Source organism: Antechinus flavipes, chromosome 2, assembly GCF_016432865.1.
Source record: "Antechinus flavipes isolate AdamAnt ecotype Samford, QLD, Australia chromosome 2, AdamAnt_v2, whole genome shotgun sequence".
Lineage (NCBI taxonomy): Eukaryota > Metazoa > Chordata > Mammalia > Dasyuromorphia > Dasyuridae > Antechinus > Antechinus flavipes.
Window position 1 is genome coordinate 674,770,683 of NC_067399.1, and position 25,536 is coordinate 674,796,218.

At 39.5% G+C, this 25,536-nt stretch overlaps 1 protein-coding gene across 4 annotated transcripts; it reads left to right on the forward strand.

Moving 5' to 3' along the window:
* Window positions 1-3,504: 3,504 nt before the first annotated feature.
* LOC127552165 (lipase member K-like) lies at window positions 3,505-24,167 on the forward strand. Of its 4 annotated transcripts, none has more exons than XM_051982658.1 (10): window positions 3,505-3,717; window positions 6,324-6,439; window positions 9,166-9,286; window positions 10,182-10,380; window positions 11,529-11,638; window positions 12,800-12,936; window positions 18,267-18,413; window positions 21,560-21,631; window positions 22,308-22,379; window positions 23,748-24,167. In XM_051982658.1, exons 1-10 carry the CDS (start codon window positions 3,699-3,701, stop codon window positions 24,150-24,152), a joined length of 1,398 nt encoding a protein of 465 aa, XP_051838618.1. In that variant the 5' UTR covers window positions 3,505-3,698; the 3' UTR covers window positions 24,153-24,167. The 4 variants fall into 4 exon arrangements, with proteins under 4 accessions (XP_051838618.1, XP_051838617.1, XP_051838616.1 ...); XM_051982657.1 differs by having other exon boundaries at window positions 9,166-9,280; window positions 10,278-10,380; XM_051982655.1 differs by having other exon boundaries at window positions 3,508-3,717; window positions 9,166-9,282.
* The last annotated feature ends 1,369 nt before the right edge of the window (window positions 24,168-25,536 follow it).

A 25,536-nucleotide genomic window follows, 5' to 3' on the forward strand; every position in this document is an offset into this window, starting at 1 on the left:
ACTACAGATATTTGTGTTCAGGATTTTATTTAGGGGGTGGGGAAGAAATGGGAGGGACAGATTATAAATGAATGTAAAAATCAATGTTTACTTTTTTAAAGCAAAAAAAAGTGATATGTACTAGTAGTCATTGGTGGTCTAAAATACCGACAATACTCAAAAAAAATTTGATGCAGTAAATTAAGAAGCACTAAATAGTTCTCCAATATGTCCTTCTCTGTCCTAAAATTCTCACCTTGTGTCTTCCTTTGGCTTAAGCCATTGCAAACTTCTATTAATTTTTTTAAAATCTACTATCTGTGAATCAAGTTTTTCTGATAAAGACCTCATTTCTCAAACACATAGAGAACTGAGCCAAATTTATAAAAACAAAGGCCATTAACAAATTGACAAATGATCAAAAATTAAGAATAGTTTTCAGATGAAGTAATCATAGCTGCCTATAGCCTATAAAAAAGCTATAATTCATTATTGATTGGAAAAATGCAAATTAATATATTAGATTGGCTAATAGGGCAGAGAAAAAAGAGGCAAATGTTGGAGGGAATGTGGGGAAAATGAGGCAATGCATTGTTGGCGGAGTTGTGAAATCATTCAACCACTTTGTAGAGCAATTTGGAACTATGCCCAAAGGCCTATAAAACCATGCTTACCTTCTGACTTAGCAATACTACTACTAGATGTGTATTCCAAAAGGATAAAAAAAAAAAGAAAAGTATACACACACACACACACACACACACACACACACACACACACACAATTTTTTTTTTATTATAGCTTTTTATTTACAAGATATATGCATGGGTAATTTTTCAGCATTGATAGTTGCAAATCCTTTTGTTCCAACTTTTTTCCCTCCTTCCCCCCACCCCCTCTCCCAGATAGCAGGTTGACCAATACATGTTAGATATGTTAAAGTATAAGTTAAATAAAATATAAGTATACATGTCCAAACAGTTAATTTGCTGTATAAAAAGAGTTGGACTTTGAAATAGTGAACAATTAGCCTGTGAAGGAAATCAAAAGTGTAGGTGGACAAAAATAGAGGGATTGGGAATTCTATGTAGTGGTTCATAGTCATCTCCCAGAATTCTTTCCCTGGGTGTACTGGTTCAGTTCATTACTGCTCTATTGGAGCTGATTTGGTTCATCTCATTGCTGGAAAAGGCCACGTCCATCAGAATTGATCATCATATAGTATTGTTGTATATGTATAATGTATGTATAATGTATCTTGTATAATGTATAATGATCTTCTGGTCCTGCTCACTTCCCTCAGCATCATGCTGAGTCATGCAAGTCTCTCCAGGCCTCTCTGAAATCATCATGTTGGTCATTTCTTGTCGAACAATAATATTCCATATTATTCATATACCACAATTTATTCAGCCATTCTCCAATTGATGGGCATCCACTCAGTTTCCAGTTTCTGGCCACTACAAACAGGGCTGCAACAAACATTTTGGCACATATAGGCCCCTTTCCCTTCTTTAAGATTTCTTTGGGATATAAGCCCAGTAGTAACAGTGCTGGGTCAAAGGGTATGCACAGTTTGATAACTTTTTGAGCCTAGTTCTAAATTGCTCTCCAGAATGGATGGATGCATTCACAATTCCACCAACACACATAATTTTTTTTTTTAAGTAGCTCTTTTCTGGGGGCAAAAAATCGAAAATTGAGGGGATGTCCATCAATAGGGGAATGACTAAATAAACTGTGATATGTGATTATAACTGGATACTATTGTGCTATAAGAAATGCTGAGCAAGACACTCTCAGAAAAAACCTGGAAAGACTTCCATGAGTTAATGCAAAATGAAATGTACTGTGTTCAGCAATATTCTAAGATGCTCATCTATGAATAATATAAGTATTCTCAGCAATACAATAATCCAGGACAACTTTGAAGGTCTTAATGATTTAAAAAAATGCTATCCAACCCCTTCCCCCCAAAAAAATTGATGATGTCTGAATACAGATAGAAACATACTTTTTATATTTTCTTTATTTTTCTTGAAAAAATTTTCGGGCTAATCTATATTCTTTTTTACAACATGATTATTATGGAAATGTTTTGAGTGACTATGCATGTACCTGGACCTCAAAGTTTTTAAAACAAATATTTAAAAATGTTTTTACCTGTAATTGGGAAAAATAAAATACTTTAAAAAATTTACAATCTGGAAGTGGAAAAAACCAACCCTGAAGGATTACATAGATTCATTTTGTAGGAACCAAGGAAATGTGGTCCAGAGTGGTAAATTTTGATGGAAAAAGAAAAAGAACTAGAAGAATGGAGAGGCTTTAGATTGTGGTATTACCAGAAAGAGTAGACAAGAAAAAGAGCTCTGAGCAGCTAGGGGCCAAGGTTAGGAAGTTGTGTGTGCTAGGGATTGGAGAAGAGAAGCTGATACTCAAAAGAATCAATAAGAACAGAATATATGGCTTTAGAAATAATCTGACCTACCTCCAACTTCTGCCTAAATGCCATGAACTTTATCAAGTAAATGTCCTTCTTTGGACTTCAGGGTCTTTATCTATGATCACTCATTAGACATTTGTTTGGTATCTACCAAGTTAGCATACAAGGGTCCTCAAACTACGGCCGTGGACCAGATGCGGCAGCTGAGGATGATTATCCCCCTCACCCAGGGCTATGAAGTTTCTTTATTTAAAGGCCCACAAAACAAAGTTTTGTTTTTACTGTAGTCCATCCCTCCAACAATCTGAGGGACAGTGAACTGGCCCCCTATTTAAAAAGTTTGAGGACCCCTGGAATATAAAAGGAATTACTCCCTGCCCTCCAGAAGCTTACATTCTAACCCTTGAGCTGGTCTCAATTAAGGACATGACATAGAAACGTAGAAATATATACAAAACACAAACAGATCCCAGAAAATTTTACAACATAGGGGGAAAGATACTAGTAGCTAGGGGTGAGGAAAGAGCAGGAAGTTTAATATAAATCTCAAGTTAATTCTTAATGGAAATCAAGGATTCTATGAAGTGGAGATGAAGAAGAAAGGTATTGAAAGGATGGAGAATAGTAAGTGCAAAAGTACAGGAGATGAGGGATGAAGCAGTGTACTAGAATAGCTAAATTGTACTGAACCTCTATATTTACAAGGTCTCTATTGGTAATTAAAGCAAATGGTCTACGTGCAAATTTGAGCATACTAAGACAGCAGATGATGCTGACATTCTTCATACATAAGATAGAAGTTAGCTCATTCCTTCTCATAAAACTGCTCTTGTTTGAATTTTGTAATTTTCGATGTAGTTTCTTCAGCCTGGAAGTCCTTGAAGTTGTAGGAGCCAAACCATTCTGATTAAACATTCTCAAATGTAGCTTTGATTTGTTTTCCCTTTCCCTCAGATAAACATTCTGTTCCCAAACTGCAACAATGTAGACCCTGAAAGTGAGGTAATTCCATGAGGCTTTCCAAAGGACTATTTAAGAACCAGATTCATTGTGTTGGACAGCCATGTTGGTGAATAGAGAGGATCCTTGTTGAACAATTGTTCTAATAGAAATCTGAATTTAAAAAAAAAAAAAAAAACAATCCTCTAATAAAACGTTGTTACCAACAGAGTTTATCACACAACTTTGAGTGATGCCCTTTATTTGATCTCAGAATGTGGCATTTTGGACTCTGTTTCTGGTAAAAGAGCTTTGTCTCAACCCACTGACCCTCATGGATCCAGTTACCAGAGGTAAGAGAACTTAATTTAAATAATTAGTGAAAAAATTTGGATTTAGAGCATTTTCAATATACTAGAGATACTTTCGAGTTCCTTATCTGGAAACTTCATGTTCTTATCCTTTGACAACTTATCAAATGGGGTATTAATTATATTCTTATAAATTTGACATAGTTCTCTATGTATTTGAGAAATGATACTTTTATCAGAGAAACTTCCTGTAAAAGTTTTTTTTCCCTTTAGTTTCCTGTTTTCCTTCCATTTTTGACTGTTTTGTTTGTGCAGATTTTTTTAATTTAATGTAAACAAAATTTTTCAATTTTCTTCCTGTAATGCTCTATCACTTGTTCAGTCAGAAAGTCTTCCCCAAATCATTTATTTGACATTCTATGCTTCCTTGATTTGTTTATATCTTTTTTCTTGCTATAACTAACATTTTTAGTACAACATCAAATAATGCTGAAGATAATTATTTACCTTTGCTTCATTTCTGATGTCATTAGAAAGGCTTTCAGCTTATCTCCATTACAAATAATGTATGTATATAATAATTTTATATATCTGTATTGTATATATGTCTTTGCATGTATACTTGCACAATATCTTCTGACTTTGCATCTTGATTTTCCATGTTATCATAGCAGATTTTTATGGTCAGGTTCTTTTTGTTGTTATTTGCTCATTTTTCCAGCCTTTTTTTTTTTTTTTTAATTTTTTGTTAAGTTTGAATTGTGCTCTTGGGATGAAGGAGGTCCTGTCCCAAACTTCAGATATTTCATGCTGCTATTTTCAGAACTAGTTCTGAGGTTATGTATGCTTTTGGTGCTTGGTGTTTGATCCAAGGAGAGCTGTGGTCACTGTTCTCTTGGCCTGAGTTCTGGTCTTTAATCAGAAGAGGATTATGCTCTCCTGCAGCCATAAGTGCTAGTTCTCCTCTTGCCCCTGGAACTATGACTAGGGCCTATGCGCCCCTGCAGCTGTATGAGTTAGTCCTCTTTTCTGCCTTGTAACTGAGACTGGGACTCCAATTCCCTTGTGAGAGACCACAAGTGTTCTTCTCCATACTGGAACTGTGACCCTGAACTGTACATAGGCAGTACAACAGCTTCTTGCCCCCAGGGCCAACAAAAGGTCCCCTATAATTTCTTTGTAGCTAGTTGTCTGACTCCCTTACTGTCCCTGATCAGCAAATTCCCCAAAGCTGCTGTTGCCATTGTTTCCACCTCCAAGGTCTGCTGCTAGTTTTGCCGCCACATACGCTATACTGCAGGCCATCACCCTCGTCGGTGTCACAGACCTGTCCTGCCAACCTCCTAAGCTGTCTTAGACAGGAAAAAATGTCTCACTCTGACCGTTTGTGGGCTCTGCCACAAATTCAATTTTAGGCATTATTTTAAAATTGTTTAGAGAGGAATATTAGAGATGCTGCCTGTTCTCCATCATCTTGGCTTTGTCCCCAGTTTCTAAATATATCTTGTTTGAGTTTTTCAATATTACTGTATTTTACTTTTTGTGTGTTTTTGTTGTTTTTCCAAATCCATATTGCTTGGCAGAGTACCTGGGTATTGCTGATTGATTAATTGGTTGAGTGACAGAGTAGGATCAAGAAATATTATACACACTTGTTAAAAAAAATAAAGCTAACTATACTATTTATCCACCTACTGGTAAATATTATAGTTAAGTAACTAGAATTCAATTCTTCAGGTATTCTACCATATATCTTTCTGCTATGTCACGCAGATGCCCTGTCAATAAAAGGTGTGGACTTAATTGCCTGAAAGTGCCTTCTTCTAAACCTTCAAAGTTCACTGTAGCTATGCCTGACTCTGTGATGAATGGAACCATGCTTCTGGGCCTCTCTTTTTATTGTTCCTTATTTAGAGCACAATACTACTTTAGAAGGTCAATCTTGGCATTGTTATCCTGAAAGACTATGGGAAATTGTCCTTCTTATGAGAAACTTTGCTTTCTCTAAACAGAACCATCACCTAATTTTCTGTAACCATATCCTGTTAGTTATTTATGCCCAGATATATTCCAACCATATCAGTCCCTGTGCCTTCTTAATCAACTATTAGTTATATTTATGTCTCTCATTGTCTTCTGAAATGAATGTGAAAGATCCCCAGGGAAGAACTAGCCCCATTAGGGCCTCTTTGGTTTGGTTCTCCTCCTGTATCTGTGGGAATAAATATACAAGAAATAGAAAGTACTTAGTTAATTCTTGACCTTTTGTCAGAATTTTTTTATAAAGCATTTCATTCAGATACTTCAGAACTAAAACTTACAAGCTGAAGTACTTTATAAATGTTAGCTTTATTTCTACTAAGAAATGTTTCAAATTAATTCAGCTAGATGGTGTTGTGAATAGAATGCTGGTCCTAAAGTCAGAAAGGCTTGAGTTCAAATAAAACCACAGACACTACCTATGTGACCCCATTCAAGGTAAACCTCTGTTTACCTTAGTTTCCTCGACTACAAAATGGGGATAACATCTATCTCACAGGATTGCTGTGAGGATCAAAGCCTTTTAGCTTAGTACCTGAAAGGAAGCATTATATAAACGCTTATTTTCTTTAATGTTAATCACTAATCAATCCCTGTTTCTCTTTCAGGCAGACATGAAATTTGGTGCCTTTTTGCAGCTGTCTATTGGACACTTGTTTTCAGAACTGCTAATGGTGACATTAACAGCAAACCCCTGCAGAATCCAGAAGCTAGCATGAACATTGTAAGTCATGTTAATGAAAATGTGAAGGGAAATACTATGTGGGTTGGGGTGGTGTAAAGAGCTACCCTGGTAGTGGGGTGCAGTGAAAAGAGAAGCAAAGTTGGCATCCGAGAGCTGAGGTGATTCTGAAACTGAGTCAAACTCCATTTCCTCTGCTCTACTGTCTACTCTGTCACCAACGTGTGCCTCAATCAGATCTTCCATATATATGGAAAATATATATATATATATATTTTTTTTTCTTTTTTTCTTAAAGAGAGAGTCCTTCAAATACCCAAACCTCTAGGTTCCTCAATTTACGCATTCCCCATAATCTCCACTATATCACAGCTACATACAGAGAGCAAATCAGTCTTGTCAAAAAGAATGAAAGAAAAAAAGAAAGAAAGAAAGAAAGAAAGAAAGAAAGAAAGAAAGAGAAGAAAGAAAGAAAGAAAGAAAGAAAGAGAAGAATGGATGATGGAAGAAGGAAAGGACAGAGGAAGAGAGAAAAGGAAAGGAAAGAAGGAGAGAAAGGAATAAAATAAAACAAAGAAAATAGTTTTATCTACCCTTTGAGTTCATTAATCATCTGGAGGTGGATCCCACATTTCATCATGAGTCCTTTGGAATTGTGGTTGGTCATTATGTGGATTAAAGTTCCTAAGTAATTCAGAGTTTATTGTCTTCACAATGTTTTTGTTACTGTATAAATTGTTCTGGCTCTGCTCACTTTGCTTTGTATCTCTCTTATTAATCTTCAATTCTCCCTGTCTACTGACTTGTTTCCTGCTACCTACACACACACCTATGTCTTCTCAATTTCAAAAAAAATCCTCACGTGATTCTTCCATTCTTCATCATGATCTCCTCTTGTTCAATTCTGACTTTCTTGAGAAAAGATATTTGCAATTGTTGCCTTTCTTGGCTTGCCACCACTCTGTTGTAAAACCATCTGTATTCTGGCTTCCAATCCCATCCTCTAACTGAGATTTCTATCTCCAGAGCTCCTATATCTTTTCCTTCTTTTGTGGCTAAACTTTTTGAGAAGCTCTCTACAGTGATTGCTTTCACTTCCTTTCTTCTCACTCTTCTTAGCTATCTGTAGATTGACTTTCTGACCTCATCATTCAATGATTTCTTAATTGCCAAATCTAACCTGATTCCCCACTTATTTGCTGCTCACAACACTGCTGGTCACAGTTTTCTTAATTTCTATCTCTGTTTTGGGGAAACCTTTTTTTTTTTAAAGTCTGCTCCTCCCTATATGACTAATTCTTCTCTGTCTTCTTTGCTGCATCTTTATCTTCCAAGACATCACCCTCCACTTCTTATTCTTCCCCTTCCACCATATTTAATCTTGATTTCATCTTGGCCACCATTTCTCAGATAAACCTCTCTTTCTTCTCTGATATGGCCCCCATTCTGGTACAGGGGTCTTGCAAGAGCTAGCAGGAAGTCTATCTTCTTCAAATCTTTGCCTTCTCCCATCCTTCACTCAGCTTTCAAATTGATCTTTCTAAAGATTTTTGGGAACTCTGTGAACTCCTCTAAATCCCTCTCAGCTTCAGGGTCCAATATAAAATTATTTCTTTTACTTCTAAAATCCTCCATAGTTTGGTCCCTTTAGGCCTGCTCCCTCAGTCCCTCCTCCCCATCTAAGCACTCTTTGGCCAGTGACACTGGCCTGTGTTTCACCTCCCACAGGACCCTGGACTTCTTGTCTCTGGGATTTCACGTTTGTCTCTCATGTCTGTAACGATGACCTCCCCCCTTCTCTCTGCTTCCTGGTTTTCCCAGTTTCCTTCAAGTTCTATCTCACATTTCACCTTCTGTAAGAAGCTTTACCCAATTCTCCCTCCATCTTGCATTACTAGGACCTTCCCTCTGATGTTACCTCCCCTTTATACCATATTTATCTTGTCTGCATGTGATTGTTTGCAGTTTGTCTTATTAAAATATGAGCTCTTTGAGATTTGGGACTGCTTTTTGTCTTTTCTGTATCCCCACCTTGTACCTAGTGCAATGCTTGGCACAAAGTAGACACTTAATAAATGCTTATTGATTTTATTTAACTTGATTAGGCTCTGCTGCTTATTCCTTGGGGATACTGAGCAAGACATTTAACACCACTGAGACCTCAGTTTCCTTCTCTGTAAAAATTAGGGCCTGTCTAAGGTTTATTCCAAGCTTAGAGTGATATAAACTTCTTCCAAGTTTAGAAGTTTAGATAGAGATCATATAAATGCTCTGAAGCTTGTTATTTTTAGTTTGGGTATCCAATGTCAACATGGCTGTGGACAACCAGGACCTCTGGAGAGGGAGAAATGTGAGTTATTCCTAGGCACATAAGTTCATTCCAACTCTGCTCATTACTACCTCTGTGACCTGGGGCCAATTGCCTCATTTCTGAGTTTCAACGCTCTAATGGGTAAAGAGAGGATAATATTTCCCCTTCTTGTTCATGGCTCTGTTCATGCTGCTATGAAGAAAATACTTTGGAAGCCATTAAAAGGCCTCTGGAAAGCTGTCTTTCATACCCCCTATTCCTCATTCTGTCTTTAAAGACTCTCTCTGCATGTCCTTTATCCAACAATGCCCCTTCCTTCTTTCCAAAGGCCGGCCCAGGATCTTTCTCTTTTGCTTCTGCTTCTTTCTCTGTATGCCCCGGAACGCTTAGGATCCCTTGCTTTAAGAAGGTTCAGCCAGTAGCGCCAAGGTGAAGACTTTTTCTTCCTTCCACACAGAGCCAGATTATTTCCTACTGGGGCTACCCTGGTGAAGCATATGATGTTGTAACAGAAGATGGCTTCATTCTTGGGCTTTATAGGATCCCTATGGGAAAGAACACTCTGAGAGAAAAGGTAAGCGGCCCCATGTCAGGAAACTCAGGATAGCAAAGGCTTAGAATTCTGGGGGAGGAGGTGGCTTGGATGTGATGGGAAGGAAGAGCTCTGGACTTGAGCAGGAGCAGATGGTCAAATGTCATTTACTAATTATGTAATCATCTCAATATAGTTTTAGGAAGGTTCAGAATATCAATAATTCACACAAAGAAATAAGACACACAGGACAGTAGAGCGAGCCAAGTATATTAAGGAGACATTTTTAATATGAAGGGCAAATCAGGGAGAATGGTAGAAATAGGGCAGGTTCCCTTGACCCTGGGTGAAATTGGATGCACAATGCCAGTGAAGTCCACAGATTCGTATGAGGTCCTTATCTGGATCAAGAAATCCCAGGCATTGAGGAGAAAGAATAAGGAGTCTAGACTGGGGACTGTTGCAGATTCATAATAGTTGGGGCGGGAGGGGGATATTCTTGGAAAATTATGACTAATAATTCCAGCTGAGCTTAGGCAGGAAAGGGACTTTTGGTTCTTACTGCTGGTCTTATGCTGACAGAGTAATTCAAGGAAGAGCTTCTTCACCGAGTTAAGGTAAGAGAGGTTCCTGGGACCACTGCAGTGACCAGGGCAAATCATTGGATCTAGAGACAATATGGCACATCAGATAAGGAGTGGGATTGGAAGCCATAAAGATCTAAGCTCAGATCCTACCTTAGACCTCACTGGCTATGTGATTCCTCATCTAGAAAACATGGGCTGGGACCATATGATCATCCAAGTCCCTTCCCGTATTAAATCTGTGAGATGAGTAACAATATCTAGCTATTTAAACTTCCTTAGGCAGCAGATGTCAGAGGGGATTTGGACGTGCTTTTGGAACTTGGTTACGAGATAGATCTCTCTTTCGTTTTGCAGCTCCAAGGCCAATTTTCTATTTGCAGCATGGGATGTTTGTGTCTGCCAAAACCTGGGTCACAAATCCACCGGACTCCAGCCTCGCCTTTTTTTTGGCAGACTCGGGTTATGACGTGTGGATGGGGAACAGCCGTGGGAATACTTGGTCCCGGAAACATGTGCGCTACTCTCCGGAATCCCCAGAATTCTGGGCTTTCAGGTAGAAAAGGGATGATGTTTGAAAATGAGATTTCATTGGGTTTCCTAAATAGGTGGAATTTTTTTTTCCTTTCCTAAGGGGGAAAATATTATTATAATGAATGCTACGGATCATTAAGAGAGACTTTTTGGAGTAGAGTTTTAAAAATGGATCGCAATTCAACAGGAACAGAGGGGGAGAGGGAGAATGGCAGAAACTTAGCATCAGCAACAGCACTGGGCATCTCCTACTTAGGGACCCTGGCCTGTTTCATCCCACAGGCAGTCCCAAGTACCCCACGTAGAGAGCCTGAAACATGTGATCTGCAAATGAGTACAGAGACAGACATACCTGATAGATGCCCCTTTTCTTTTCCTTCCCCATGAACTAAGAGGTTCTGTCCTGTTTAGGGCTCCCTTCCCCAGGTGGTAGAACCATTGTTATTGGTCTATGGGCTCTGCACTGGCTAGTAATCCCTAGAGGAGGAATGGCCCAAGTAAAGGCCAATTTTTTTTTGATGTGTCAGTGATAAATGGGGAAATCCTTACTTTGAAAGCTCCACGAATGAGTCTGAATTATGGCCTGCATTCCCATTTCTCAAAAGCACAAGTTCTTATTTGCTTCATTAATCCCACCCACCATTCATTAAGTTCCTGCTTGGGTAGACACTGAAAAGAACTAGACAGATAATCAAGATGAATAAGTGGATCCTGCTCTCATGAAGGTGCAATCCAGAAGGGGCTCAGAAAGGCTCCTTGAGTGCTCGAGGTCTATGAAGTAGTCCACATACGTGGACATTCAGAAAATGACAGTGTCTCCTCCACTGATGATATCTGTAATGTCTCATCATAGTGTGGAGGTCACCTTGACTCTTAGAAGCTCTGGAAGAATATCCCTGAAGCCAGCAAGAACTGCAGGAGAAGTCTGATTGTGGTCTGAGAACCAGCACAGCCACATTCACCGATGTTCCTCCTCAGAAAGTGGCCATGAGGCAGTGATTTTTAGTTTTTTTGGAATCAGTCAGTTAAGACCCGGGGTAATGGGAGTGAAAGGAAAGAAGTGAAAATCCACCCATTGGACTCGTGTCCATAAATGCTTATCATTTAAAAATAAAATAGAAGCTATAGTCAGTGTCCGGTTTCTTTTCTCTCTTTTTCTTTCTTTTGCAGCTTTGATGAAATGGCTAAATATGACCTGGTGGCCACTTTGAATTTCATTGTGAACAAAACCGGTCAGGAGAAACTGTATTATGTGGGCCATGACCAGGGCACCACCATCGGTATGTGTAGATCAATGGGCATCACAAGTATGGATTAAGCCCTTACATGTGCCAGGGACTGTGCTGGATGCTGGGAAAGGAGATTCCAAAGATGTGGGGAAAAGAGAGGGAGGATGATGCTACAGTTATAAATTGAAGGGACTGACTGGAAAGATGGTGGGCACCTTCATTGGGAATGGACAAGTTTGGGAAAGAACTTGGATGGGAAGACACTGAGATCTATTTTGGACACTTTGAGTTAGACATGCTAAAGGGCAGCTAATTAAGAAGGTATGGTAGGGGGCAGCCAGCTGGTGTAGTGGATAGAGTACCAGACCTGAAGTCAGGAAGATCTGAGTTCAAGTCTGATACTTAATACTTCCCAGCTGTGTAACTTTGATCGAGTCAGCTCTGATTGCCTCAGCAAAACAAAACAAAACAAAACAAAAAAGGTTCGTACGCAGCTGAGGACAAAGGACGGAAGTTCAGGGTGGAATCGTTGGGGCTTTGTTACAAATTACAGAGACTTAGGATTCATCTCTCCAGAGATGATAATTAAATCAGATAAAACCATGCAAAGAAAGGATTGAAAGGAGATAAGCCTGGAATTCAGGTCTGGGAGCCAGGCTCATTGTAAGGACATGAATAAGCTGGGAACGGCTTAAAGAAGGAAGTCAGGTTGGGCAAGGGCTTCCATACCCAGGGTGCATGGGGAGTGGAAAAAATTGAGGAGGAAAGAGAACTCAAGCGAGGGAGGAGGAGTCCTGACAGTTGCTCTCATATAGTCGAAGGACCATCATGTGAAAGGTGAGACCACACTTGTTCTATTTGGCTCATGGACAGTTAGGGGGTACCACAGTAGATAGAGCACCAGACCTGGAATCAGGAAGAATCACCTTAGTGAGATCAGATCTCTCCCCAGATGCTTACTAGCTGTGTGACTCTGGGCCAATCACTTCACCTGCTTGTCTCAGTTTCCTCATCTATAGAATGAGTGGGAGAAGAAAATGGTAAACTTGTCAAGAAAATCCCAAATGGGATAAGAAAGAGCCAGACAGAACTGAACAGCAACACCAACGTCTACTCTAGGATTCTCATCTCTACCATTCTTACTTTCGTTCTCTGTGAGTGTAAAATGATTGGAAGAGAACTACCATTAATGAATTGCTTGCTCTCATCCAGCTTTTGCAGCTCTCTCCACCAATCCAAAACTGGCTCAGAGAATTAAGATGTTTTTTGCCTTGGCTCCAGTGGTCTCAGTACAACACAGTAAGGGCCCCCTAAAAACCCTGATGTCTATCCCCACATACTTATTCAAGGTAAGTGAATCCTGGAGTTATTAAAAATAAACTACATAAATACCTTAACTGACATCATGCAGGGCAGAGGGGAAGAATCTCAGGGTCTCAGAATCCGTCAGCAATAGATTTCAGATTCCATAGCACAAGCGGTTTCTTGCAAAGGTTCTTTGTCCCAATTTTCCTCGCCAATATCACAGGAACATGGATTTAGAATCTTACCAATCTCTCTGTCTCTGTCTCTGTTTCTGTCTCTCTCTCATAATGAGATGTATGTCTATATGTGGATATGTCTTTCTATCAGCTTAATTTCTGAATCTATTTTATGTCCCAGACAGAACTTTTATACTTTCCCAGTTTCCTTCCTGGGTCCCTACTTCCACAAAAAAAGGAAAGGAAGCAGTTTTTAAGAAAATCTCTTTTCCAAGTTTAAGCTCGGATTATAATAATTATTATATAATAATAATGATATTAAATGATAATTATGTGTTATTATATTATAATATATAATAAGCTTATAATGGCACAATGTTAAGTTTTCTGACAGTTTTTCTATCCTTACCAGTGATTGCAGCTGCTATGTATATTGTTTTCCTGGTGCTGTTTGCTTTTCTCTGTATCAGTCCATATTGATCTTTCCATGCTTTTCCAAATTCTCCACATTCATTATTTCTTTTCTTTTGTAAGTTTATTTTTAATGCACATTGCTTTATGAATCATGTTGGGAGGGGAAAATCAGATCAAAGGGGAAAAACCATGGGAGAGAAAAAAAAAAAACAGAGAAAAAGAAGTGAACATAGCATGTGCTGATCACCTTAGATCTTTTTCTGAATGAAGATGGCATTTTCTGTCCAAAGTCTATTGGGATTGCTGTGGATCACAGAACCATCGGGAAAAACCAAGCCTTTCAGAGTTGATCATTGCACATTCTTCTTGTTATTATGTACAATGTATTCCCGGTTATTCTCATTTTGCTCAGCATCAGTTTGTGTAAATCTTCCCAAGCTTTTCTATAATCAGCTTGTTCATCATTTTTTATAACAATAATATTCCATTACCTTCATGCACCACCGCTTGTTCAGCCATTCCCCAATTAAAGGACATCTATTCCTTTTCCTATTCTTTGCTATGACAAAAAGAGCTGCCACAAACATTTTTGCACATGTGGATTCTTTTCCCTCCTTAATGATTCTCTTGGGGTCAAGACCCAATCATGGTATTGCTTGGTCAAAGGGTATGTACAGTTTCATATCACTTTGGGCATAGTTCCCTTGCTCTCCACATCATTTCTTATGATGAATATTCTATAGTCATATTCTGTTATAGTCTTATATGCCAATTTGTTTAGTTGTAATAAGCATTTTGGTCAAACCTCATTTTTCAAATAAGGCCTAAAGAGATGAGGGGACTGGCTTAAGATCACTGAGCTAGTAAGGAGTACTACTAGAACTGGAGCCCAGATTCTCCAGTTTCATTCCAGTTCTTTCCAAAACACCAGACTTATATCTTATGAGCAAAGCCAGAACTTTTCCCCCTTTCCAAAAGAGGACAGAACTGAGATGTAATTTATTCAAGGTTAGAATCCAAGAAATATTTTCATTTAGATGCTCTGCTCCTTTTTTGTGTTTTTAAATTAATTTTTTTTTCAATTAAGCATTTGTGTCTTAACTTCCCACATACATAGCCAATGAGAAAAAAGGAAAACTATTTATATTTATTTTTAAATAATAGCTTTCTCTTTAAATTTTTTTCTATCTTTATTTTTTACATCTTTTTTGCTTTCTATTTTCAAAATATATACAAAGATAGTTTTAAACATTCACCTTTGCAAAACCTTGTATTCCAAGTTTTTCTTTCTCCCTTCCCCCCACTCTCTCCCTTAGACAGAAGCAATCCAATACATATTAAACATGTGCAATTCTTCTATATAAATTTCCACATTTATCATGCTGCACAAGAAAAATCAGGTCAACAAGAAAAAAAATGAAAAAAAAACAACAAAAAAAAGCAAACAAAAAATGAAAGTACTATGTTATCATCCATATTCAGTTCCCACAGTCCTCTCTCTGAGTGTAGATCGCCCTCTCCATCACAAATCTTATTAAAATTGACCCGAATCAGCTCATTGTTGAAAAGAGCTTCGTCCATCAGAATCGATCATTATATCATCTTGTTGTTGCTACTCACAATGTTCTCTTGGTTCTATTCACTTCACTTTGCATAATGTAGGTCTCTCCAGACCTTTCTAAAATCATCCTGCTGATCATTTTTAGAGAACAATAATATGCCATAGCTTTCATATACCACAACTTAGTCAGCCATTCCTCCACTGATGGGCATCCACTCAAACAAACTACTTATATTTAACATGTGTTATGGGGCTTTTGGGTCTGGAAGTTTCCCAACTGAAGTCCAGTGGGGCTTGATGAGGCAGTTGAGGGCATGTACCCAGATACTTGGTGGAAGTAGCAAGACTTCCCCCCTTACTTCATTCTCTACATAGTCTCAGGAGAGAGATTCAAATGGTTGCTGAGACAAGCAGCGGGTCTTTTTAGCTCAGTGCCCCAATCTCAACTTCTGTTTCTATAACATACATATAATTTGCAAAGCCTTTTCCTCCTCCTCACCACACCCCAAGGCAGCTGCACAGGTGTACTTATTCTCATCTTAGAAATCAAGAAGTGAGGGGTGAGACGGCAAAGCCACTTGAGCCAACTGATAAGTGAGTCACTGACCTGATTCCAACACAGGTGCTCTTCTCTGACAGCAAAGCTATTGACCTTTTTACAATACCCTTGGGCTTCAGAAATGTGGGTTGTTGTAACTCCCTCTTCATCTGTGGGTCTCATTGTTTTCAGCTACCGTAATAAGAGATGGCATCTTAGTGATCTGTGACTCAGTGCCCCAAGTTCTGGGCTTACATTAACTTGGCTCAATTAAGAGGTAGCATTCCTGAATTATCTCCCTTTGACTTACCTTACTTGGACTCGGAATTTTCTCAGTGAACCTCAGAATATAGACCGTGTCTTGACTTGCATTGATATGATTCAATAGTATCCTAGTTCCTAATGCAAATACCCAAGATATCCATGGTCACTGAGTACAGCATTACCTTTATTTCTTATTCCCCTCACCTTCAAATAGAATGGGGCAAAACAAGATGACAAGTGACAATAGGCAGTAAAAAGTCAATATGGAGCCACTTCCACTGGAGTGAATACCACTTCTGACCAGTGTAGTCACCCAGACTTTTGGTTCCCTTTGTACTTTTGTACTTCCCGTGCAATGGAAATGAATTTCATGATGCTGGAGACAACCTAAGATAGTATGGCCAGTTGCACATTCATCCCCCAAGCCCATGTAAAGGGTCGCTAGCACTATCCTTAGGAATGGAGTCTCTCCTAGAAAGAAATAAAGTTATAATTTCTAGTGAGACAATGTTCCAACATCCTAGTTAAATCCTTTCTTCACGGTGCTATGTTATTTGGGTTACCCTCAACAGGGAAACACATTTGGGAGAATTAGAAAGACAACCTTCCTTTGGAAAGCTCTGATGATCATCGTGATTTTTTAATATTTATTATTTTTTCCTTATATTTGTAACTTCTACTTATTACTCCTACTTTCCCCTCTAAAGAGAAGCAGAGCAAATGTATTTTCTTCCTTCAGACATTACAGGATGCTTTTCATGTCCCATCCAGGACTTTTTGTCTCCAAGTTAAACATCGCCATTTCTTTCAATCATGAATGGCTATTGGACATGATTTCGATGTCCTTCAAACTAACTGCCCCGTCTCTGGCAGCCCCAGATTATTAATTTCTTCTGGAAAGCTGGAATTTCCAACTGATAGGACATTCTAGATGTTTTCTGACTAGAGCATATGAGCTGTCCAAATCATAAATAGGGTTAAATGGGCAGATCCTTGTGTTGAAGAACACCGAGAATCTCCAATGCAAGACTAGATATGTTAAGCGTGAGTCTTGCTCAGATACATGTTGGACTTTGAGAGTCCTTGACATTTTTTCCAACTTGAAATTCTTGAATCTTCTGTCTGTGGTTCTCAGTCATCTCTAATGACTGCTCATTTATTTACTCTGGAACCCAGTATATGACATGACTTATACTTGCTTAACTCAACCTGACCTATTCCCCATAACCTCCTGATATCCACCTAGTATTCCTGAACAATCTGGGAAGGCAGAACAGTTTGATGCTTTATCTGGAATAAATGAGTTACGTAATAGTCTCTCCTCCCCTGACCATTGTTAAAGATCCATGGCTACCATATATATGTATTCTAACTGATTGGACAACACTTATTTTAAGGTAAAATGAAGAAGTCATAATTGATCCCTGGGTCAAAATATAGAATTGATCCTAGATAGTTATTCTACAATGGGAATGGAATGGGATGGAATGAGATAACCCCCTCATTCACAATCTATTGGGTATGATAGGCTACCTGAAAGACTCTGATCCAATTCTTTCTTCCTCCACGCAGTACAATCATGGTCCCTGATCATCAGTCACTGATTACCTTCAGTGAATAAAGCACTAGCTATGACTAGCATAATAATTTGGACAGCCTCAGCTTCCATGCATTTAAAATAGAAGGGTTGGACTGGAGGGTCCCTGAGGTCAATTCCAGATCAGAAAAGGCTTTTTACTTTTCTGGGATTCACTTTCTTCATCCTCATGTAGCTTGTTCTTTTAACCTCCTTCTGGATCTTGACTTTTATTCCTGAGATATTTCCTTCAGCATCACTTGCGGCTTAGTTCTCTAGGTACAGAAGTCCTAGAACTAATCTCTATTTCAATGTATCCAGCTTCAGATGACATTGCTGTGTCCTAGGTATGACTTAGACAGAGAACTGTTCTTTTTGGCCTTCAATTTCCTTTTCAGTCAAACAAAGAGACTGGACTAATGGTTAATTAAGGTCTGTCTCAGCTTTAGAACTAACTATGAGCATATGATTCTATAAATTTCTCCCAGGTCTATTACTATCTATAAGATGTTGGATAAACCCCTTATCCTCTTTGAGGATCCCCTCAGTTTCCTTATATATAAAAAGAGGAATTTTGTCTCAAAATCCCTTCCAGCTCAATATCAGTGGTTCTTAGCTGTTCTGATTATTTTCCAAAGTGACTAATAAGAGAGAGGGCCTTGGAAAATAGGTGACAAGAAGGAAGAAAAAGAATGAAAAGGTGAAGAAAGAAATGGTCTAAACATGTTTTACTTAACCATTTTGCACCTTTCCTGTCTAATCGGGGACAGCTCAGGACACCCCCACTTGAAGGATGCTATAGTCCCAATGTTGTGTTTTTATCTTGTTTCATCTCCCTTTCCTAGGTTATCTTTGGTAGAAAGGAGCTGTTTCCAAAGTCTGCCTTTGCTCAATTCCTTAGCAGCCAAGTGTGCAATCAGAAAGGGTTCAATTTTCTCTGCACAGACCTCCTCTTCCGTGTATATGGATATGATCGGGAAAACATTAACATGGTAGGTATTCACTTTTTCTCTCTTAAAATGAAGAAGGGCTGTCCTGATCTCCTTCCTACCTTTCTTAATATTATTGTCATTTTATTTTATTTCTAGCATCTTATAAGACACAGTATGCTATAATGGACAGAGTATTAGCAGTGTCATCCGGGGCTGAGTGCCTTGAGAGATCATTTCCAGAATTGTTGTCGAGAGTTACTGGGAAATAAAAAGCTATAATAAATAAAATAAATAAAATAAAAAACAAAACAAAATAAAAAAAAAGAGTTACGAGAAATATGCAAGGAATCAAAGTAATGCAGAGAAGAAAATTTATAAAACTTTAAAATTCAAAATTGTGAAACAAGGTCATGGGATTTTAAACCTAGCAGGAACCTTGGAATTTAGCTAATCTAATTCATTTATTCCACAGACCAAGTAACAGAGCCACAGAGAGTTTAAGTAGCAAGTAGAATGAAAAAAGAGAATAATTTAAGAGCTTAAAGAGTTGGATACAAATCTCAGCTCCATCATTCAACGGTTGCATAAATTTGGATGAGTCAAGTCCATAAGGATTTGTAAAGCAGAGATTATGTTTGTCTCCCTCATTAGAATGGGATTTCCTTGAGAGCAGGGATGCTCTCTTTGTGTGTGTGCTCCTTTCTTTGTATCATCAGAACTTAGCACAGAGCCACATAGTAGGTGCTTAATAAATACTAGCTGACTGTATCACTGTTAGCACTTTGCTGAGCTTTGGAAATAGAAATACAAGTAGAAAAAAGGATAGTCCCTGGCCTCAAAAAGTTCACATTCTAATGGAGAAAGGCAACAGAAGAGAGGAAGCTAAAAGAAGGGAAAGGAAAAAAAAAAGCGGGGTTAGCAGAAAATAAGGAAAGCAAGCTGGAAAGGAACAAAGGCATAGCTAGCTTGGGTATCTTCCTCAAAATGGAGGTTCTGGGATGAACTAGCTAAAAAAAGGGAGAGTCCACAGGAGCAAAAGTATTCCTAGAGTGAGAAGGCCTGGGGTGAAATTAAAGTCCCAAGTGAAGTGGTTTCTGGGGTCTATCACAGAAAATCTGGAGAGTTGGAAGTGTGAGAATGGGCCCTTAAACCTTCTGGCTCTCAGCAGGTTCATCAGTGAAGGGGGAATAATAAGAGCCTCACTAGCTTCTTCACAGGGGTTTTTTGTTGTTATTATTGTTGTTTTTAGGATCAAGAGAGCTGAATGATGCAGCTCTTAGAGAGGAAGGATACTTAAATTCTAAGGCACTCTGCAAACCTGATGTATTATAAGTCTTTCCCGCTTCCCCCCATGATGATTAACTAGGAGCTGTCAATTCAGCACTGGAGCTTAGAGAGTTAAGAGGCCCAGGATAGAGTTCTAGGGACTCCCACGCCCAAGAAGCAAAAACAAGGATGACCTGGAAATAAGACTGAGAACTAGGAACAAAATGTGACAAAGTATTAAGTCTATAGGAGAGAGATCAAGGAGGATGAGGATCACGAAACCGTATTGGATTTGTCAGTGAGAGATCTATGATCAACTTGGAGAGAGTAGTTTCAGTTGAATGTGGATTCAGAAACTGGATCATGAGGGCCTGAGAAGTGAGATGGAGGGGAGCAAGGGGACTCAATGAAAGTAGAGAGCTTCTCCTAGAACCCCATCTGAAAATGAGGAGGAAGTAAGGGCATCATAGGTCAAGTTAAAGTGTTTGTTGTTTTTTAAATAATGGGGAAGTCTTGGGTGTGATTTTAAGCATCAGAGAAGCCAGAGGATAAAGAGATAAGAGATTCCTAAAAATAACCAATGGTCAGACTAGATGATCCCCTTGTGCATCTCAAATTCTGTGAAAGGATAAAGCAACAAGCAGAGAAAGTAAAAGGGGATGGTGTCAGGGCCACAAGTGGAAATACCCTTCTTCCCAAAAGTGGAAAGGAGGAAAAGAGAATTGGGGGCTGATGCTGAGGAGATCTAGTATTAGGGAGAATAGAGAGCTCAAAACAAAATGCTTCATTTCTTTTTTTCTTGGTGAAGGAGTCAATATTAATCAGGGATCTCCGCAGATAGGGAGGGGAGAAGGGATGTAGCTGATATGAAGATAAGGTTTGAACCCTAACCCTCTGAATCTCTCAGGTTTGGTCCTTTAAATTTTGGGAACTCAGTTTCCCCATCTGTAAAATGAGGCATTGGGGGCAGCTAGTTGGTGTAGTGGATAGAGCACCAGCCCTGAAATCAGGAGGACTCAAGTTCAAATCTGGCCTCAGACATTTAACACTTTCTAGTTGTGTGACTCTGGGCAAGTCAATTAACCCCAATTGCCTCAGCAAAAAACAAACAAATAAATAAGGCATTGGATCATGATATGGGTGGAAAGAAAGCTGTAGTTGGAATTAGAAAATGCACCCAAGGTGGAATCCCAGAGAAGGCAGTTAATTAAGTCACTTCCCCTTGTTCTTCATCTAAAATGAAGAGACCATGTCTGTTCCAAGGCCCCTTCTAGTTCTAAATTGTAAGATCATCCTTGTGAAAGAAACAGATTCCAGATGCCCTCCTTACTTCCTCTCAGGACCAAGACTGTTCCTGAATCTAGGGCACTCCTCTCCACACCTGACAGGGTTCCTATATGAGGCAAAGGTGGAGCGGGAATACGTTCCAAGCCTTGGGGATAGGCTGTGTGTGCAAAAGCCTAGAGAGACAAGCTGGAAAAACTGTGTAAATCCCAGAGGACTCATGGGTATCTCAGAGAAGCTTGGCCAAGCCTCCTGGCAGCTGTTTCCTATGTGAATGGTTCACAAGTCATTTCCCCACAAGGATATTACAAAAGTTTCATTTCTCCTTCACTATGCTGCCACATCCTATTCCTGACTCTGTCCAGCCTCAGAGAAAGCAAGGGGAAGATGTAAAAACTTGGGTGTTTTTGAGTAAGGTGTTTTCCCTTTTGTGCCTCAGTATTCCTCTGTCAAGTGAGGGAGTGGGTGAGATGAGTGACAAAAGTCCCTCCAAACTCTAAGTGCTGTGATTGGAACTAAGAGAAATGAATGAAAATAGCATCCATCCAGAGAAGGAATATTTGCCCCCCAAAATCGTCATCCCCTAAAGTTCGCTTTTCCCAAAATGTCCCTTTTTGTAATTAAAAGATTGAGACACAACCTTCTTTCTTTCCCAGAGCCGCCTGGATGTCTATCTGTCCCAGAATCCAGCTGGAACTTCTGTCCAGAACATAATCCACTGGAAACAGGTGAAAATCCCCAAATCTTTGTTAGCACCAAGGTCAGGTACTTGGTCCCTGAGGACTCTGTGAGAAGAGGGCCCATTACTGAGAAGAAGCTCCTCACGTGCTTGTTTGGCAGCCTATAGACCCTCACACCTGCATCACGGGCTGCAATGGGTCTCAGCAGCCTGGAGCATCTGCCTACCTCTCTATGGATATAGAATGGCTCAATGCTTCATTCTGGCATTTTTTCTTTATTACTGGATTCTTCAGGTTGTGGAGGTAGAATAGAAGCAGAGAGCTCTGATATGAATTCTGTATAACTAAGGTTATATTTTTTTCTGGTACTTCCTATAGGAGCAATTGGTACCAAACACTTGACTCTCCTGGGCCTCAGTTTACTCATGTGAAAGGGTTGGGCTAGATGGCCTTTGCAGGTCCAGATTAAGGTCTTAAGAGATGCTCTATATTCCTTTTTTTTTCCCCCTGAGGCAATTGGGATTAATGATTTACCCAGGGTCATACAGCCAGGAAGTGTCAGTGTCTGAGACTACATTTGAACTCATGTCCTCCCGACTTCAGGGCTGGTGCTCTCTCCACTGCACCACCCAGCTGCCCCGAGATGCTCTATATTTTTTAATGTCATTGACAGAAAGAATTTCCATGTCTATCAATAAGATGTTGCCTTCTCTTTCAATTCTAGCTTCTCTATTCTGCAAAGTTCCAAGCTTATGATTGGGGGAGCCCAGCTGCAAATATGGCCCATTTTAACCAGGTATATTCCTTTAGATATGGTGATGAATTATGAAAGACCCAATCCCTGGAAAGGCCTTTAAGACCAAACTGCATGTGTCCGGAAAGCTAATGCCTGTTCTCTGATCCATTTCAGACAAATCTCAATGCCTTGATGTCAGGAAGTAGAATTAAGTAATTCCCAATATTCTTCAGCTGTTTACTGTATCTTAGCAATTAAAGCTGAAAGGGACCTTAGAAATTATCTAATTCTAAATTTTCATTTTTATGTACAAGAAAACTGAGGTTCAGAAAAGAACAATAAGTTACCGACGATCACAAGGCAGTTAATTTGATCATAAAAACATAGATTTAGAGTTGGAAGAGACCTAGGGACTCAGAAAATCCCAGCACGCTTTAACAGATAAGGAAACTGAGACCTAGAGAGAGAAAGAGGCTTGTCCACCAAGGCCTGGGTAGTAAGTGATGACCTGTTATTTAAACCCAAGTCTTGAGATTCCCTGATTTTCCCTATGGCATGGCACCTTTTGATAATAATGACAAAGTTATACCCTATAAAGTGCTTCAGGATTTGCTAAACGCTTTGCACAGCACCCTTGCCAGGTAGGTGCTATAGTCATTCCCCATTTAAAGACAAGATGAGATGATGAGAAATCTGAGGCAGGCTAAGTGTGTGAGGCAGGATTTGAACATAGGTCCTCTTGTCTCATTGTGCCACCTGGTGAGCCAAGGAGGACACATCACCTGGACTAATAGTCTTACCAGTCACATCAGATTTCCTCTGTTGTTCAATCAACCAATCAAGAGAGCTTATAGTCAAATTATAAGGCAAGGCAGGACTTCCAGAGGATGGAAAGAGAACTAGATGTCAAGTCATTTGATCTAAGTTCATGCTCTCCATCCATCTATCCACCCATTCATTTTTCCATTTCTCTAACTGGGGGGAGTGGTGCTCTCATTTAAAAGAGAACACAGATGAATGGGTAATTGATTTCTGTCTTTGGGCCTCAGGTAGGGGGGAAAGAGCCACCGTTTATTAAGAACATACTATCTGTGATTATTTCAATTGAACCTCCCAATAACCTTTTCCGACTGATTTTGCAGTTGGGAAAATGAGACAGGCAGAAATTAAATGACTTTCCCAGAGTCCCAAAGCTTGTGAGTGTCTGAGGGTAGATTTGAAATCATTCCTTTCTGATCCATCTACATGTCACCAAAGTACCTCTAGCATCTCATCCAGAACATGGGGACAACAATATTTTCACCATTTATCTTTCAAAGTTGTTCTCACAAATATCCTTTGTCTACTTGAAAGTGCCACATGATGCCTCACTCAATGGTTCTTGAAGGAGGTAATTGGTTTTTTTTTTTCCCTTTTAATTGTACTCAGGAGACCCCTCCCTTGTATGACTTGGGAGCCATCCAGACACCAATAGCCATATGGAATGGGGAACAAGACCGGTTTGTTTCCTCCAGAGAAGTGGAAAATCTGCTCCCCCAACTCCCCAACCTCATATATCGCAGGAAGATCCCATACTACAACCACATAGATTTTCTGCTGGGCCTGGACGCACCTCAGGAATTCTTCTATGAAATTATTTACTTGATAAACACAAAGATGAACTATTACAGACCTTGTGGTTTCCTTGCTTCTGGCCGGGGTTTCAGGGTGGGGAGAGAGGAAACACAAGGATGTTCCTCCTGGGTTGGTACATTCCCATTCCATCCTTGTTGGGGAGGCGGGAAGGGGAAAAAGCATTTGTTAACAACCACTGGACAGCAGGTGCTGGGCTGAACATCTTCCCAAATATTGTCTCATTTGAGTGGGAAGAGGGATGTATTGCTCTAAGTTCTGTGGAGTTACTTGGGGCCTTGAAGAAGGAGGCAGCAGCTGATGTCTATAGCCAAGAGCAGCTAGAAGATAGCCTGGCTGCAGCAGGGGCTAAAGCCCAGAAGGAGAGGCAGTGGCTAGGGTTAATGGGAGTTAAGGTATCTTTATTGGTGGAACATAAAGAGAAGGGACCTAATGGGGGGCTTGGATCTTAGGCACTTCAAGAGAAGTCTGAGAGCACATGTGTTCAAAGACAGGGAACTCTGGGTAGAGTTTGTCTCTCTGGGGTCATTATGGCATGTAATATGGATAGCATTACAGACAGACAGACAGACAGACAGACAGAGACAGAGAAACAGAGAGAGAGAGAGAGAGAGAGAGAGAGAGAGAGAGAGAGAGAGAGAGAGAGAGAGAGAGGTAAGGAGGGAAGAGAGGGAGGAAGAGAGAAGAAGGAAGGAAAGAGGAGAGAGAGGGGGAGAAAAACAAAAGAAGGAGGAGAAAAAGAAGGGAAGAAGGGTGAAGAAAGAAAGAAAACAAGACAATACAGAGAGAATATGAACTAGTATTAGCAATACAATGAGTTATAAATTGGCTTCTGCCTAGGACAGAAGTTCTAACTCCAAGACCTTCCACAAAGTATGCCCAAGTAGCCCCTCGACAACCCACCACTTGGGGTGAGGAACTATAAATTTGTCTTTCACACTAAAAATCTGGAGCCATCAGTGATTCCTTTTTTTTTTTTTTTGTTACCCTATCGATCTTATTCATATAATTTTTTTCTTCAAAACACTTCTTAAAAATATTCCAGATTCATATTAAAAACACAGAATCAAACAAGTCTTTCCCACCTATGCCTGGGGGAACAATCCTAACCAAAAAAGGATAGGGTTATAGTGCTGGGGCCCAACTGTACATGACCCCATGGAGCCAGTCTATGTGCTTTTCTTAGCAAAAATAACTGGAGTGGTTTGCCAATACCTTCTCCAGTATATCTTTATTTTATAGATAAGGAACTGAAGCAAACAGTGTTAAGTGACTTGCCCAGGGTCACACAGCTAATAAGTGTCTGAGGCCAGATTTGAACTCAGGTAAAGGAGCCTTTGTGGTTCCAGGCACTCTGCAGTACATGCTAGGATAGATGACAGTATGAGAGATAATGGATTATTTCTATCCTATGAATTTGAAAAAGTTTTTTAAATGAAAAAAATCAATTCCAGTATAACAGATCTTTGCATTAAATATCTTTCATTAGAGCCTAATGTTTAAAAATACATAGAAAATTAATTAAAAGAAAACAAGACTGTTTCCAGTGAAAGTATTCCTCATTTCTTTCAAAACTCAGCTCAAA